The 16,244-nt window shown below is 36.6% G+C and overlaps 1 protein-coding gene across 1 annotated transcript in view; it reads left to right on the top strand.

The window, feature by feature from the left end:
- Positions 1 to 16,244, top strand: part of OTOGL (otogelin-like) — a 165,195-nt gene that overhangs the window by 43,478 nt on the left and 105,473 nt on the right. The window contains exons 18-23 of the mRNA XM_011946963.1: positions 2,317 to 2,441; positions 5,330 to 5,539; positions 6,721 to 6,886; positions 7,550 to 7,624; positions 10,101 to 10,153; positions 11,781 to 11,943. Coding sequence (XP_011802353.1) covers positions 2,317 to 2,441; positions 5,330 to 5,539; positions 6,721 to 6,886; positions 7,550 to 7,624; positions 10,101 to 10,153; positions 11,781 to 11,943 — 792 coding nt within the window. The remainder of the gene's footprint in view (positions 1 to 2,316; positions 2,442 to 5,329; positions 5,540 to 6,720; positions 6,887 to 7,549; positions 7,625 to 10,100; positions 10,154 to 11,780; positions 11,944 to 16,244) is intronic.

The raw sequence follows: 16,244 nt of genomic DNA on the forward strand, positions 1-16,244 counted from the left end.
AGGATGATGGTTTCTAGCTTCATCTATGTCTTTGCAAAAGACAAGAACTCATTCCTTTTAATGGCTGCATAGTACCACATTTTCTTTTTATCCAATCTATCATTGATGGGCAAATGGTCCCAAGTCTTTGCTGTTGTAAATAGTGCTGCAATAAACATATGTGCTTTTTAAAAAACACTCTTGCACATACTCTCCTTCCTGCTCGGGTTCTCTCCTGCTCCTCATCTTTCTTGTGACCTCCCATTTATTGTTCACCCCAATTCAGACATTATTTGTCTCAAAAAGCTGATTCATGTCCCACCATAAAAAGTTAAATCTGACAGTCTGTTATCTATGAAAATTTATTGTTTATCTGTCTGGTTTCTTGTCTTGTTTATCTGTTAGGGCTTTGAGACTAAGAGTCATGTCCTTGGTCTTTGTATTCTTAGGAACTAGCATAGAACCTCACATATAGTGGACAGTTAATTGAACTGAGGTAGAATGTTTAGTGGGGTATCAGGAAGATAGTTTGGATGAGCAAGGGGAACTGGCATTTAAAATTTTTTAAATTTTAATTTCTTGTATCTTATCTCCTTGTCTTCCTGTACCTTGTTTTTTAGGTAATTTAGCTTTTTGTTTTATTTATTTGTAGGTCAAATATTGATGTCTTCACCACATTTGAGAAACAGAAACTACATTAAGTGGCTTGGCTATGATGTTCAGAAAAGACATTATTCCCGCTTTCTCTTCTTTATTTGTCAGAATGGGTCAGCAGTCAATGTTTAAGAAATGGCAGATCTGTCTGCCTCTTTCTAAGGCACCAGTCTCTGCCACATATAAACATTTAGGTTTGATAAGAGTACAGGATGATATTTCAGAGTCAGAGATAACTTGTGAACAGTGTTTAGCTTTCCAACTTAAGTAGTTAAAATTCTTTCTTCACAAAGGTTAATGTGAATATGCAGGCACAGTGGAATAGAAAATATTAATTACTTGAAAACATATTTTGTATGCCTTATTATAGTAAGTCGACTATGGTGAGCTGAAAGGTTATTTTATAAAATGAAAGACAATAAATAGGTCCACATTTTAGCTCCTATTTTTAAAATTTATTGTTTTAAAGTAAACTAAATGAAATCAGAGAGCCAAGCTCCAAGTTCCACCTGGAAACCTTGACTACAAGTATCACCCTGACCTGTTTTATTGTCCTTCAAAGGAGCGGAGAGAGAAGAAAGGGGAAAGAATGAGAAGAAATAAACTAGCACAAACCATGCAATTACTTTGAGTCTCAGTGTTCTTAAATAAACAAAACGAGATTTTGTACTAGGGTGTTTGTTGTGGTTCTTTACTGTTATGGGCTAATTTGATTTTGAGGAACAGGAAAAGGAAAGAAGGACGAAATGGTGGCGAAAAGGAAATGGCATGTGTTGCTCCCTTTTTTTGTCCTCTCTGTCACTCTGTTGAGCAACTCCAGTGAAAATAGTTCATCTATAAGGACACTAGAGAAAGCTGAGATAATGCCTACTCTTCCACTTAGCCATAGTGGAGGAGTTAACACAATCAGGGTTGTGGTGTGGTTAAAAACTTCCTGCGGGAGATCTAGTTCAACCTGATTCCCTAAGAAGTTTTGACAGTGTCTGGCACATTGTCCAATAGGGGTTGTCACTTAATAAATGTTGGTTGATGAATTAATATATTGGAATGGCTGCTGGGGGTGGAATTGCAGTGTTTGTCTCCTAAACACTGTTGTAGTTTTAAGATAGATGTTTTTCATTTGGTTTGCCCACTTCATAATGGAATCTTGATATTTCAGATCTCATAACGGAAATTGAAATATTGAACTGGATATATAGACTCTTTATATTTTGAGATATTTGTCTTTACTTTGAAAATAATCGGGTGAAATACCCACACTAACTTCCCCACGTGCGCCCTAAACTATACACGTGCTAAAGTTTTGGTTGTGTGAGTGTGTATGGTTAAGTCAGGGAAAACTGGGTTTGAATCGTGGCTTGGATACTTATCAGCTTAGTGTAATTTAATATTTCTCTGAGCTTCTGCTTTGCTTTCTCTGTAAAATGGGGAGAAAAGATATTTTTCTTATAAGGTTGAGATGAAGATTAAGTAAAATCATGTATGTCTACAATTTGGTACATTGTAAAATGTTAGTAATATGGAGCTTAATACTGTTGTACTTTTATTAAACTGGTAGAAAATTTCAAGCTCTAAGATTTCCTTGTACATTATGAAAAATAGTATTCTCTTATTTAAATATCTGAAGGATATGAACAAATAAATGAGAGATACATGAAGGTGAGCATTATCTTTGCTTTCTAGTTCTCCATCAGGCATGATAGAAGGTACACCACAACTTCACGCAAATGCGTGGAGAGTTTCTTCTACCTGTTTTGCACCTGTTCATGTCGCAGTGGTGGACCCCTGTAACATCAATCAACAAAACAGTAAGTTTTGCATGTAAACTTCCTTTCTGCTGTAAACTTAGGGAAAAGTTCTATGTATTACTATAATTTTATAAGATTAGATGGTGAGTTTAAATTCTGATTTTCTTCATTATGGTAAAATCAATGCCATTCCTAATGTATTTTTTTTTCTTTTTGCTTAATATTATGCCTTTACATATGTCTTTTTATGTAATCTAGGTTGTTTTTTAAGAACCTGACAAGGACTTTTATTTCCTATTTTTCATTCATAAATTTTCATATTTTAGGTGTTTAAAAACCCCTTGTTTGCAGATGTGGACTAGCATTTGGAAGTTTTCAGTCTTTAAATGCTAAAGAAAAGCCTCTGGGAATCCTCTGAGAATGCTGTGATAGTCCAGGGATGTTCGATGTCAGTTATTACCATCTCATTACAAGTTCCTCCTCATAGCATATATTATGGCTTTATAAGCAGGAAGCCAGTGATCCAAAGAGGCTTTGTGCCATCGAGTGGGCAACAATTTGAGATGGTCATGCTCCAGAGTTCCAATTTGTAATAACAGGGCCACCCACATGCTAAGAATTTTTGACTGCATTTTTTAAAACTAAAGCCCCAGCAAACCATGTTAAAGTCTAGTTCACTTTGCAATAAAAAAGATATACATGTATATATTCAGATGGAAGATATACACAAGGCATACACATGTATATAATTGTGAAAAAGTTAATGTACATGCTTAAATATTCTTATAATTTTAGTTTTTCCTTTAATCATCTTGGCTAGTTCACTATTTTGATGTAGTTTTTAAAAATAAATTATTCATATTGGTTGAGCATTCATAAGAAGCTAGCATTTTATGGATTGTGTAGTGGTTTTTGGGAGGATTCTGTTGATTGCCATATTGTTTTTATTATTAACATGGAATTCTGGTATGCTGGAAAGAGCACAAGATACTTTTGCTCTTTGTGCTATTTTTTTTTTTTTTAATCTAAGCCAGCTTTTAAACTTGAAGAAGTTTGGTAACCTCTTTGATCATTTTTCTTATCTATAATAACAGGGCTAGACTAGAGTTTTTTGGTTTCATGAATGACTACTTTTAATCTCATTCCCATTTAACAATACCTTCCTCCATTCTGTCCCCAACTTTCAACTAATCTACTCCGCCTCCTTCAGCTACTCTTGTTTGGTTTGTTTCTTTCTTGGTTTCCTCCAGGGTATTGTAGCAACTTTATTTTTTATTTTTAACAACATGTTAAAGTTGAAGTAGGGTTCAATTGATAAATTCAGTTTCCCAGTGGTCATTTTTTAGTTACCTCCTTTATTATATGCTATTTTGCTCTATTTTCTACCACTTTTCTTCCCATACCTCATGTCTTTTATATATATATGAAACTGAAATATTGAACTGGATATATAGACTGTTTATATTTTGAGATATTTGTCTTTACTTTGAAAAGAATCATGTGAACTACCCACACTAACCTCCCCGCATGCACCCTAAGCTGTACACATGCTATATACATGCATATATATTTGATATTAGCTTTTTTTTAGCTTTACTATGGATTGTGATTTTTAAAAAACAATTTCAAATAGGTAAATTCAGGAAGATCCCAAAAGAAAGGAAAATAAATAGACACAAGTCAATAACTCTGATCTAGATTCTAAAGTATATTTTGTTTTCATGAGGATCTTCTTTAGTTATCCTTAACTTGTCAGTGGAATATACTTTGATCTACAAATTATTAGGCCTTTTTGGTGGATTACTTTGCTCTTTCAGGATCCTTGACATTAAGAATATATATTTAAACAGTATACTGCTATATACTGCTATAGTTTACGTCATTTGTTTTATATACATATACATACTGAATGCAAAAATATCATACTTGAGCAATTACCATGTTTTCTTACCAATACTAAATATATGTAATATACTCAACAAAATAAGTTCAGTATAATTCCTTAGTAGTGAAAAAACTGATCTCCAACAGCTTATCTGGTCTGTCAAAGGCAATGACAATGAAAAGATTGATTAATTTTATCTGTTAGAAAACCGATGCAAACTAGGTCCACTATATCAAGAAACCACAAACCTACCCTCTTTCAGAAAGATGGAATCTGAATTGTTTTGTCAAACTTGGTTACTTCTATAAAAGATTATATACGATAAGTCATTCTCAAGGGAAAAATCAACAGATTTCAAGAAATGATTACACAGATGTCCTCCCCTCCCCAGGTGATTTTATAGTTATATCTCATGGCCTTTAGCATATACCCCAATCCCCAATTTCTATTCATTATTCACTTATTCATTCCTTTATAGATTTATTTATCAAACATTATCGAGCATCTAATATCTGCCTGGCATTGTACACTCTGCATTGTGCGGACATTGAGTTCAATGACTATGTGGCATCTGACACATTACCATCCATTTCAGAGACTCCACTGAAATAAGATCATTCCCAATTCTTCCTAGACAATTGTGTGTTACACAGAATTGCCATAACATCCATAATCTGGAACCACTTTATTTTGTGTGGATGTCTGGAAATAAGCCTCCTAGTACACCCCAATTCTTTATAGTAGGTTTCCTAAGATGATCCTCATACAATGGGATGGTTGAGGCCGTTGCTTCTCTCAACCCTTCTGTTACTCATGCTATTCAGGTACAATACACTATTGTTTTTCCTGAAAGACTGTTGAATATGAATTAAGTGCTCTTACCAATATTATAAAAAAAAAAATAAAAACCGTATAAGCTGAAATTGTTCACTCGTATTAAAAGTAATATGCACTACAGTATATTTCTGAGAAAGTGAAATGCTTGGATAATTCTGGAACTTGATACTTAGGGGTAAGATCTGAACTGTTAAATAAGATACTAATGGGGCTCTTTGTCTGTTAGTTGGGTATGCAGCACACTGTGATGTCATCCACCAGGAGCTCTTTGCTCCTTGCCACATCTATATTAGCCCTGGCCTGTACTATCAGCTCTGCCGCCATGATGCATGCAAGTGTGGAAGCTCCTGCCTGTGCAATGCTCTTGCCCACTATGCCTACCTCTGCAGCCAGCATGGTATTCCCATTGATTTCAGAGCTCAGATTTCTTTCTGTGGTGAGTACAACAGCACAGATAAAGACTATCAGATAATACCTTAGAGACCTCTATGTTTGTAATGACTGCTTTTATTTTTTAAATGAAAGGTTGATATTGCATATAAGTTATTTGAAATATTCTCATAATGTACAAACATGAAAAGCAAATGAAATACTTAATTTCTTAAGATCAGAGATATGTTGGATAAGACCAATAACTTTTGACTAGTTTTATGTTAAACGAAAGTATCGTAACTATGCTTTGAAATATGCAACAAATAATTTAAAACATTTGAAAAATCCTTATCATGGAAATATCGTATCTAAATATTAGAAAGTATGGAAAAGATTATGTAATACAGTGACGCAATTGACTTGTACTTAAATAGATGTTATGCAACAGGCAATTATTATCAAATTGTTGGGGCTCTAATTTTCACACTATGTTGTCTGCCATTTTCATTCATGGTAGATTGTTTCCTTGTGTGTTTTATAATTTTTTTTATCAGCTAATTTTTACCAGCACCCCTCCACCCCCATTAGAATCTTTCTCTCCACCTCCTCATTCCCTCAGTGGGTTTTTCCAGTTATTCCAGGGGTATCATTGGCTGGTGTTGATGTGAATTGCTCAATTTTGGCTTTCTAAGACAAAAATAATGTAAATATAAAAGTAATGTAAATTCATATACCAAATTTGTTTAGGATATCGTCTAGGATTTTGATTTCTTAGAGGTAACTTTTTAATTGAAGACCCAGCAGTTAAGAGAAGATTTTCTATCATCTTTCTATACTATGAGCCAATTTCTTCTAGTCTGGGGGTTGACAAATTACAACCATTGGGTCTCCTGCATTTTTGTGAATAAAATTTATTGAAATATAGTCATGCCCATTTGTTTGTGTGTTGTCTGTGGCTGCTTCTATACTACAAGGGCAGAGGTGAGTAGCTGTGACAGAGACTATATGATCTGCAAAGCTGAAAATATTTCCATTTGGCCCTTTGCAGAAAAAGGTTTCCAACCCCTGCTTTAGTCCTTCCTTTTCGCTGAGGATGATGCTCTTTGAGCATCTAAGTTAAGGGTCTCCCAATTCCTTGCCTTGTAATGGGCCAGCTTTCATTTTCTATCACAGACCTCTAAGCAGGCATAAAATGTTTCGGTGTGCCATGGGAATCTTTCTCAAGCGATACTCCTTTGTCCTTAGCTGTGGTGTGCCAGAAGGGCATGCTATACCATCACTGCTCCTCGTTCTGCCTCCGTTCCTGCATTTCTCTGTCTTCCCTGGAGGAGTGCAATGATGACTGTGCTGAAGGCTGTAATTGTCCGGAAGGCAAATTCTATGAAGACACTCTTAAGTTTTGTGTACCCATGTAAGTCACAGAAACAGGTTGGCAGCATCCTGTTTTAATCCCTTTTTCTTCTTATGGGCTAAATGAGCTTTCATGGAAGTTTTTGAAAAAATATTTCTTACCATCTTTACTTTAAAACAACAACAACAACAACAACAACAACAACAAAAAACCATGCACATGTTCATCAATAGCTACTGAAAGAGCTAAGGAATCTCTGATGGTTGACCTTGAAGTGTACTCCTGCTTTTTTTACCATAGTCAAATCAATAACAAGGTTTGTGTTTGTTTCACTGTCACATGGCAAATTTTAGTAGCAGGACTTTAATATCTCAGCACTCACAGATTTCTCAATTTACACATGAAGTAAAGCCTTTTGTCTTATACATAGTGTTAAATGATATATCAGTTATGTTTCTCTGAATTGCATTCAGTGATTTTTCTTGTGACTAAAGCAACACAGTTTGTGAGTTGTATTTTAGAAAACAAAATCTGGAGCCACACAAAACTTCATGTGTAAGCATTTTCCGCTATTTGTGTGATAGGATCGCATGCAGTCTTGTAGAATAATGCAGACCTTAGAGTGTACCTTACAGTGACCAATGGAGAACACAGGGTCGGCTTGAATTTTAGTGGTTTTCGAAAAAAATTATATCCTATTTAATTTACTTTCTTTTCTTACAGATTCCACTGCCGGTGTCATTATAGAGGCAGTGTTTATCAACCTGGAGAGCTCATCCCCACACCCTCGGGCTTATGGTAGGTTTTGATGATGGGGATTGTGTTTGACAAATGATGTATGTGCTAATATAATTTCTTAACCCAAACTGTAAGTTGAAATAAGACTTCTATAATTAAAAAATAAAGGTAACAATGTAATCTTTAACTATTTTATGATCATATGATTGTATGTATATGTACAAACACAGATATACGTAATACATCCATATTGGACATTTCAAAGTGAAATAACCAAGTTTTGTACTCATAACTGAAGAAAGGAGTTATTAATTTAAGTATCTCACAGTGAAATGAGAGTCCTTTGATCATTTTTGGTTATTAGATAGAAGTTAGGGGTGAAGTACGTGTTTAAATACTACAGTATTACTGAAATGGCTCAAAAAAAGCAATTTTGAAAAAGATTTGAAAAATGTCCTGCACAGTAGTAAGTGTGCCTCCTCCCCAGGTCCATCAATACTAGAAAGATAACACTTAATCATAGGATAACACTCATGCTGGTTATAACTTTTCTGTTGAAAATCTAGGCATGTCCATGCAGCAGTCCATACTTACATATAATTCCTAACCTCCCCTTTTTAGTTGCCCCGTTGGTGCCTACAGATAATAATGGACAGTAGATAATAACAATAATAATAATATCTAACCATTACTGTGTACCTTCTTTTGTGCTGGCACCATTCTAAATGTTTAATATTTATTATTAAAATACTCATCACCATAACCCTAAGAAATAGGCAATGTTGCTTTATCCTGATTTACAGGTGAGGAAAATGGGATACAGGTAGCTAAGGACCCTGACACTAAAGCTGGGAGTTAGTCCCAGGCAGCCTGGCTCTGCAGTGCTTGTCTCCTGCCTGATTGCTCTGCAGCTGATTTTTGTATTCACAACAGAATATTGATTATGTTCAATTTACCTTTATCTTTATCTCCACCTCTTTTCCTCTCCACATCAAGACACATTGGCAACTAGCTTTTGGATCTTTCTGTGGTAGGCAGTACTGCTATTCACAGTTTTCCAAGGCAGAGCTCTGGGAATCATTTTCAACTCTTTCCTCCTGCTCAAAACAGCTAATCAGTAAATACCCAGCAACTTGAGATTTTACTTGATTTTACTTTCTACGCGTAGTCAAAAGCCATTTCTTCCTTTCCATCATCACTGCTTTAGCAATCAGTGTGTCTCACTCTCTCTTCCCTGGACCTTCCTCTCTGGTGTTCTTGCCTCTAGTTTTCCCCCTCTTTCATTCTGCCGAGGTGTCATGTCTTTTTGGATTTAACATAATTAATGTATGTAAACTTAGCAAAAACAAAGTAACCATCTCTCCTCAATGAAAAAAAAAATCAAAATTCACTTAATATAGTGACTTTGTTAGCCATTCCTTTTTAAAAGCCTTTGTCCCAGAATAAGTATGATATGGAAGACCTGGATATGTGATCTGAGACCTGTCTGTCTCAGTTCCTCTGTGCCAAAGTGTGAGCAAATTCAATCAGAGGTGACTCACTCAGTGGTGAATCACACCTCTGAATGTCATTCTAGTGTTCAACTATGCATAGCATATTTTTCATGTGATGTGGACTGTATATGTGCGTCAGCTTCTTCATCTGGGCTTAAATATAGAACATATGATCTGGTCCAAAGCTGAAAGAAAAACTGCATTGGAGTTATTGAGAACTGATGTGTTGTTTTCTATCATGTTATCTTCTTCAGGGATTTTCAAGGTTAATTTTTCCTATATGTGGCTCTTGGCTTTTACCCTGACTTTAGAATGTAAATTGTAAGGAAGCTATGACTCCACCCTATCTTCAATGCTACTGCTAAAATGATTCAAAGCAACCATATCACTTTTCTGCTTAAGGTCTTCAATGGCTCACCTCGTGGTAAAATCTTAGCATCTTCTAGGAGCTAGCCTCTGCCTCTTTTGGCATTCTCACAGCCTGTCCCTTCCTGCATTGCACTTTGCTATGTAGAATGTGGCTTTACTTCTTCATGGTTTATGTTTTTCCACTGAGTGTTATAGCCTTCCTACCTTAGGTGTGCCATAACATCCATCCACTCTTCAAAACTGTTCAGACTTTACTTCCTTTGATTCCCTGATGTTGGTTGCCAACCGACTTTAAAAACATTTTTTCTTTGTTTTACTTCTATCTCTTAACATATTTCTATGTTGCGTGTGTCACACTGCATACATTATTTATTTGTGTGTCTTCCCCTCCTACAAGACAAATTATGTTAAGGACTGTGAATTTTGGTGTTCGTATCTCCCATGCCTGTCTCAATGCTCCACACTTACAGGTGTTTGATAAAAAGTGTTGTGTTGAAATAGCGCGTTCCTGAAATCGGACCTAACCCAATAGCTTGTAAAAAATTCTGTGAGAAAAATTGCATTTGTATAATGTACTCAATCAATTCTTGTACATTAGATTGTTGTTGAAATTCACTAAAAAAACAAAACAAAACAGATTTCGTTCCATAAATTAACTATTTATTTACTTCTAGCCAGTGTTCAAATGGGACTGTGAAATGTGATGAATTAGCAACGCCCTCTGCTGGTAAGATGTTAAAAGACGTTTTCCTGAAGGAGGATGCAGCTCTGATATCGCCTCCACTCCTGGCAGAAGTTATCAAATCACCTCTCCTTCCCAATGTGCATGGCTATAGCCTTGGGAATGTTCTTCAACATGGTGTTCCAGGGCTTCCAAACTTTTTCCACATTGAAAATTATAATTTTGGGGCGCTCTGGGTTGAACATATGAGTCAGCTCAGGGGCAGAGCAGATCAACCCAGGGATGCTGCCTAGATGTTGCCTACCGCAGAACCACCTCAGGCATCCCAAGGACTTTAGGGATATGTATCTAGGCAACTATTGTTACCGATTTGTGAGACAGAAGTTGGGAAACTCTATTCTAGACCATCACTTCTCAGATTTTAGTGTGCACATGTAGGGGTCTTGTTAAAATGTAGATTCTGATTCATTAGATCAGGGGTGATACCTGAGATTCTACATTTCTATCAGTGGCCAAGATAACATTAGTACTTCTGGTTCCTGGACTGCATTATGAGTAGCAAGGCAGAGCTCTGGGAATCAGAGTAGCAAGGCTCTGGGACTAGTATCAATAAATTTAACATGGCATGTAAAATGACATTCACTGCCATCCCTTCAGAATGTCATTTTAAATATCTTTCCTAAGGTCTTATATATTAGGACCAGATGTATTATTTATTTTCATCATATAAAGAGCCTCAAATTCTCAGTTACTGTGGGCAAATTCTAGGCACATAATAAAACAACACTTGCTTTCATAGATTTTAATGGGCAGGAAGAGTGTAGGCTGATAAAAGTAATTGTGAGCTATTATTGCTTTGTTATGTACTTGAATGACCTGGTATATATTATTATTAGAGAGCTTTGAATTACATGCCCTGAATTTACTTTACAAGGATTCAGACAAGCCTAGGGCTTCTTTACAAGACATGTTTATGGACCACACACATTCAGTAGCTACAGGGCCATCCTGACTGCCCCATTTGATTCAGAGTGACTCCGGGTCAATGAAGGGAAGCCCAGGTGGCTAGCCTTCTCACAGAGGAACCCACAGGATTTGATCCCTCTGGCCCCACTTGAGGAAATTTATTTGATCTCTAAGAGCCCAAAAGCTTTCTGGAAGAATATGGAGCCTCTGTCCTGACTATAATTATGTCTACTTCTGCACTTCTGTGGTAGAGTGAGAACTGATATAAACAATGACTCGAGGTGAAGCGAGATTTAGAATAATCATGTGTTCATTGTAGCTTTGTAAAAGCCATAATGCTTTTACGTTCTGCTTAAAAATTGATAACACATGCTGAAAAATTGATAATATGTGTACGAATTAATAAAAATATCCTGTTTTTTGACTTCAAAAATTATGTTCTAGTTAGTTACCGTCTTGTGGAAGGCAGCTAACATTCTCAAACTCAAAATAGGCTTAGAATAAACCTATTTTGTGACTAAAGGAAATCTGGCTAGGGGATATTTTCAAGCTCCTTAAAAATCACGGAGTAAGAACATCATCTATTAATAATTGGTAAAATATTGTATGGTGAATTTTGTTTTGATGATGAGTGCATGCCAATATGATTATTTGTCTATGGAGCAGATACAAGTTAAGGACATTTTGTCTGTGCTTACATCTGAAGTTCACATCTGCCCAGAGGGAAAAGAGTATTTCGACTGCAGGTTTCCTGACCCTGAATTACCAGCTGGTGGTGTTAATTGTGAGACTACATGTGCAAACCTAGCCATGAACTTCACCTGCGCCCCGTCCTCACCCTGTATAAGTGGCTGTGTTTGTGCTCCAGGGTAAGCCTCTTCTTCGTAATACAGAACATTCAGGATTGGCTTGAAAGCACAAGATCTCCTGAAAACATTCTTTACAGAAATAGCCAGAATTGTTGTTCTGACTAGTGCTTAACTGGGTTGGTAGCTAGAAGACTATTGTAACTATTTTGCTTGGCTCATGTAATATTGTGAAATATTATTAATGGAATACACTGAATTGAGGAGAAAACTCATTTTTGGATGAAGCTGGAATTTCTCCCCTGATGAAACTGCAATTTTGAGAAAGTGACACAATTAATCACTCTTCATTCAAAACACTCTTCAAGTGCATTTGTAAATATGCTGTTGTGCAGTTACTGGTGTTGATGTGAAGTTGTAATAGCGATGCCAACTGTTTTTATCTTAAAGAAAATAGTGTATTGAGGCTACAAAGGGCAGTGGGTAACAGTGGGAGCTCTGGCTTCAGACACCCACTGCTCAAATCCCAGCTCTGACACTGTTAGTGGAGTGATTTTTCTGCAAGTTCCTTTTAAGCCTCAATTAGGCATTGTGATATGTGGATGTGTGTGTGTGTGTGTGGTGTTTAATAAATATGAGCCACTATTTTGTGGCAGCATATCTTACTCTTATCTTCGTAAATATTCTTCCATTGCAGAAATGCCTAGTATGCGTGAAAGACAAACACAGAATCCGGTAGCTATTGGCTTCCTCACAGGGACATATATAATCTGGCCTCCCTGGCCCTCCCTCTTCTGGTAATGAAATAGAGGCTGTGCAGAGGGAGTGCCGTCTAAGGCAAACAGGTCACCCATTCTTCCTCAATGAACATGTTCACACAAAGGGATTCCTGGGATCAGCTCATATAAACCAGGAGCAAAGAAGAGCAAGGTCTTGTGGTTTGTTTCCCAGGAGAATTGCATTTGTCCAAATGGCCCCCATCTGGAAGAGTTTGAGGAGCCGAGTAACTTGGGACTGGCATTAATCTTTTTAGAAAGAAAGGACATAGCAGGCAGAGAAAAGAAGGTCACAAAAGAAGAAGTGCCCATGGCTGGGAAAATAAAGACAGGTAGAAATTAGGCCAAACAGCAGATAAGCAAGGAAGACATTTTAGTAAAAAGGAGAAGGGAAATAAAACCTTTATTATGGTAGAATAATTAAAACCCACAACATTGCTTGATTTATTTGATTTGATTGTGACTCTTAGGAATGCATGACTAATTAAAGCCATATCCTAATTTTATTTTATATGCTGTGCTTAAGCTATTATCTTTTAAAATGTATTTACTGTCACCTTTGACGTTTAGTTGAACAATGATTTATTTACTGGCTAAATCTCATTACAAAATGTTAAGGAGATTTCCTCCTACCTTCTCTGATTGTATTGAAATAAATGTGGTTAGAATTGACTTAGAGGCCTCTGATAGATTTGGAAATATTTCGTTAAGATAGCTTTCTCTTACAACGCTGTTTATGTTAATGTGATTTGCCGTGTCTTCTGTGTGACCTTGTCTGGCTCATTTTGGCACAACAGTCCAGTGTGACTTGTTTCATGTGGCTCCTAACAGTGCCAGCAGTTTAGGTCCTTTTAGTTTAAAAGGACCACATAACCCTAATTGAGAAATCACTGTGGATTGCAGAAATGGAAAGTAGTATAGAGGAAAAGTCAGATAGAAATGGCTTCTATGCTGGCCCTCCTTATAAGCTGAAGTACCTTACAGCAAGTTACTTAAACACTTGAAATCTCAAGTTTCTCTTTTTAAAATGGGTATAACAATATATTTACTTCTTGGATGACTGAGTATATGCTGCACACCAGTTATATAGTAAGTGCTCAGGAAATGTTTATTTCGTATCCCACTGCCCAAACCTGCTTAAAGCAGATACAGACAAGATATCTTGTTTCATTGTGTTTTGCTTTATTGCACTTCACAGGTGTTGCATTTTTTTTTTACAAGTTGAAGGTTTGTGGCTATCCTGCTTCAAGCAAGTCTGTTGGTGCCATTTTCCAATAGCATGTGCTTACTCTGTGTCACATTTTGGTAATTTTTGCAGTATTTCAGAACTTTTTCATTATCATTATATCTGTTATTGTAATTTGTAAACAGTGAACTTTGATTATCATGTAATCATTTCAGGGTGCCACAAACGGTGCCCATATAAGATGAAAAAATTAATTGATGAATGTTATGTGTGCTTCGATTGCTCCATGTAGAGGCCATTCCACCATCTCTTTCCCTCTTCTCAGGTCTCTCTATTCCCTGAGACACAATACTGAAAGTAGGCTGATTAATAACTCTACAATAGTCACCAAAAGTTCAAGGGAAAGGAAGAGTCACACATCTGTCACCTTAAATCAAAAGCTAGAAATGATTAGATTTAGTGAGGAAGGCATATTGAAAGCTGAGATAGGCTACAAGCTAGTTCTTTTGCAACAGCCAAATTGTGAATGCAAAGGAAAAGTTCGCGAAAGAAATGAAAAGTGCTGCTACTCCAGCGAACCCACACATGGTAAGAAAGCAAAGCAGCTAGCTGATATGAAGAAAGTTTTAGTAGTCTGGATAGATCAAATCAGCTGCAACATTCCCTTCTGCAAAGGCTTAATCCAGAACAAGTCTTTAACTCTTTTCAATTCTCTAATGGTTGAGAGAGATGACAAAGCTGTAGAAGAAAAGTTTGAAGTCAGCAGAGGTTGGCTCATGGAGTTTAAGAAAAGAAACTATCTCCATAACATAGAAGTGCAAGTGCTGATGGAGAAGCTGCAGCAAGTTATCCAGAAGATGTAACTAAGATAAGTGATGAAGGTGACTACACTAAACAATAGATTTTCAATGTAGATGAAACAGATTTATATAGGAGTAAAGTACCATCTAGGACTTTCATAGCTAGAGAGAAGGCAATGCTTGGCTTCAAAGCTTCCACGGACAGGCTGACTCTCTTGTTAGGGGCTAAGGCAGCTGGTGACTTTAAGTTGAAGCCAATGCTCATTTACCATTCAAAAAATCCTAGGGCCCTTAAGAATTATGCTAAGTCTACTCTACCTGTGCTCCGTAAATGGAAAAACAAAGCCTGGATGGTAGCACGTCTATTTACAGCATGGTTTGCTGAATATTTTGAACCCACTGTTGAGATCTGATGCCTAGAAAAAAGATTACTTTTAAAATATTACTGCTTACTGTCAGTTCACCTGGTACCTGGGAGCTCCAGTGGAGATACAGAATGATATATTAATGTTGTTTTCAGGCTTGCTAACACATTTATTCTGCAGTCATTGATTAAGTAGTAATTTCAACTTTAAAGTCTTATTATTTAGGAAATACATTTCACGGGGTTATACCTGCCATAGATAGTGATTTCTCTGATAGATCTGGGAAAAGAAAATTGCAAATATTTTAGAGAGTATTTGCTATTTTAAATACCATTAAGAACATTAGTGATTCATGGGCAGAGGTCAAAATATCAACATGAACAGGAGTTTGAAAAAAGTTTATTCCAACCCTCATGGATGACTTTGAGGGTTTTAAGACGTCAGTGGAGGAAATAACTACAGATGCGAAGGAAATAGCAAGAAAACTAGAATTAGAAGTGAAGCCTGAAGATATGACTGATTTGCTTCAATCTCATGATAAAACTTGAATGGATGAGGAGTTGCTTCTTGTAGATGAGCAAAAAAAGTGGTTTCTTTTTTTTTTTTATCATTATAAGTCCTAGGGTACATGTGCACAACGTGCAGGTTTGTTACATATTTATATATGTGCCATATTGGTGTGCTGCACCCATTAACTTGTAATTTACACTAGGTATATCTCCTAATGCTATCCCTCCCGCCTCCCCCGACCCCATGACAGGCCCTGGTGTGTGATGTTCCCCTTCCTGTGTCTAAGTGTTCTCAATGTTCAATTCCCACCTATGAGTGAGAACATGCAGTGTTTGTTTTTTTGGTCCCTGCAATAGTTTGCTGAGAATTGTGGTTTCCAGCTGCATCCACATCCCTACAAAGGACATGAACTCATCCTTTTTTATGGCTGCATAGCATTCCCTGGTGTATATGTGCCACATTTTATTTGTCCAGTCTATCATTGATGGGCATTTGGGTTGGTTCCAAGTCTTTGATATTGTGAATAGTGCTGCAATAAACCTACGTGTTCATGTGTCTTTATAGCAGCATGATTTATAATCCTTTGGGTATATACCCAGTAATGGTATGGTTGGGTCAAATGGTATTTCTAGTTCTAGATCCTTGAGGAATCGCCACACTGTCTTCCACAATGGTTGAACTAGTTTACACTCCCACCAACAGTGTAAAAGTGTTCCTATTTCTCCAC

The sequence above is a fragment of the Colobus angolensis genome, unplaced genomic scaffold (genome assembly GCF_000951035.1).
Source record: "Colobus angolensis palliatus isolate OR3802 unplaced genomic scaffold, Cang.pa_1.0 Scaffold256, whole genome shotgun sequence".
NCBI lineage: Eukaryota > Metazoa > Chordata > Mammalia > Primates > Cercopithecidae > Colobus > Colobus angolensis.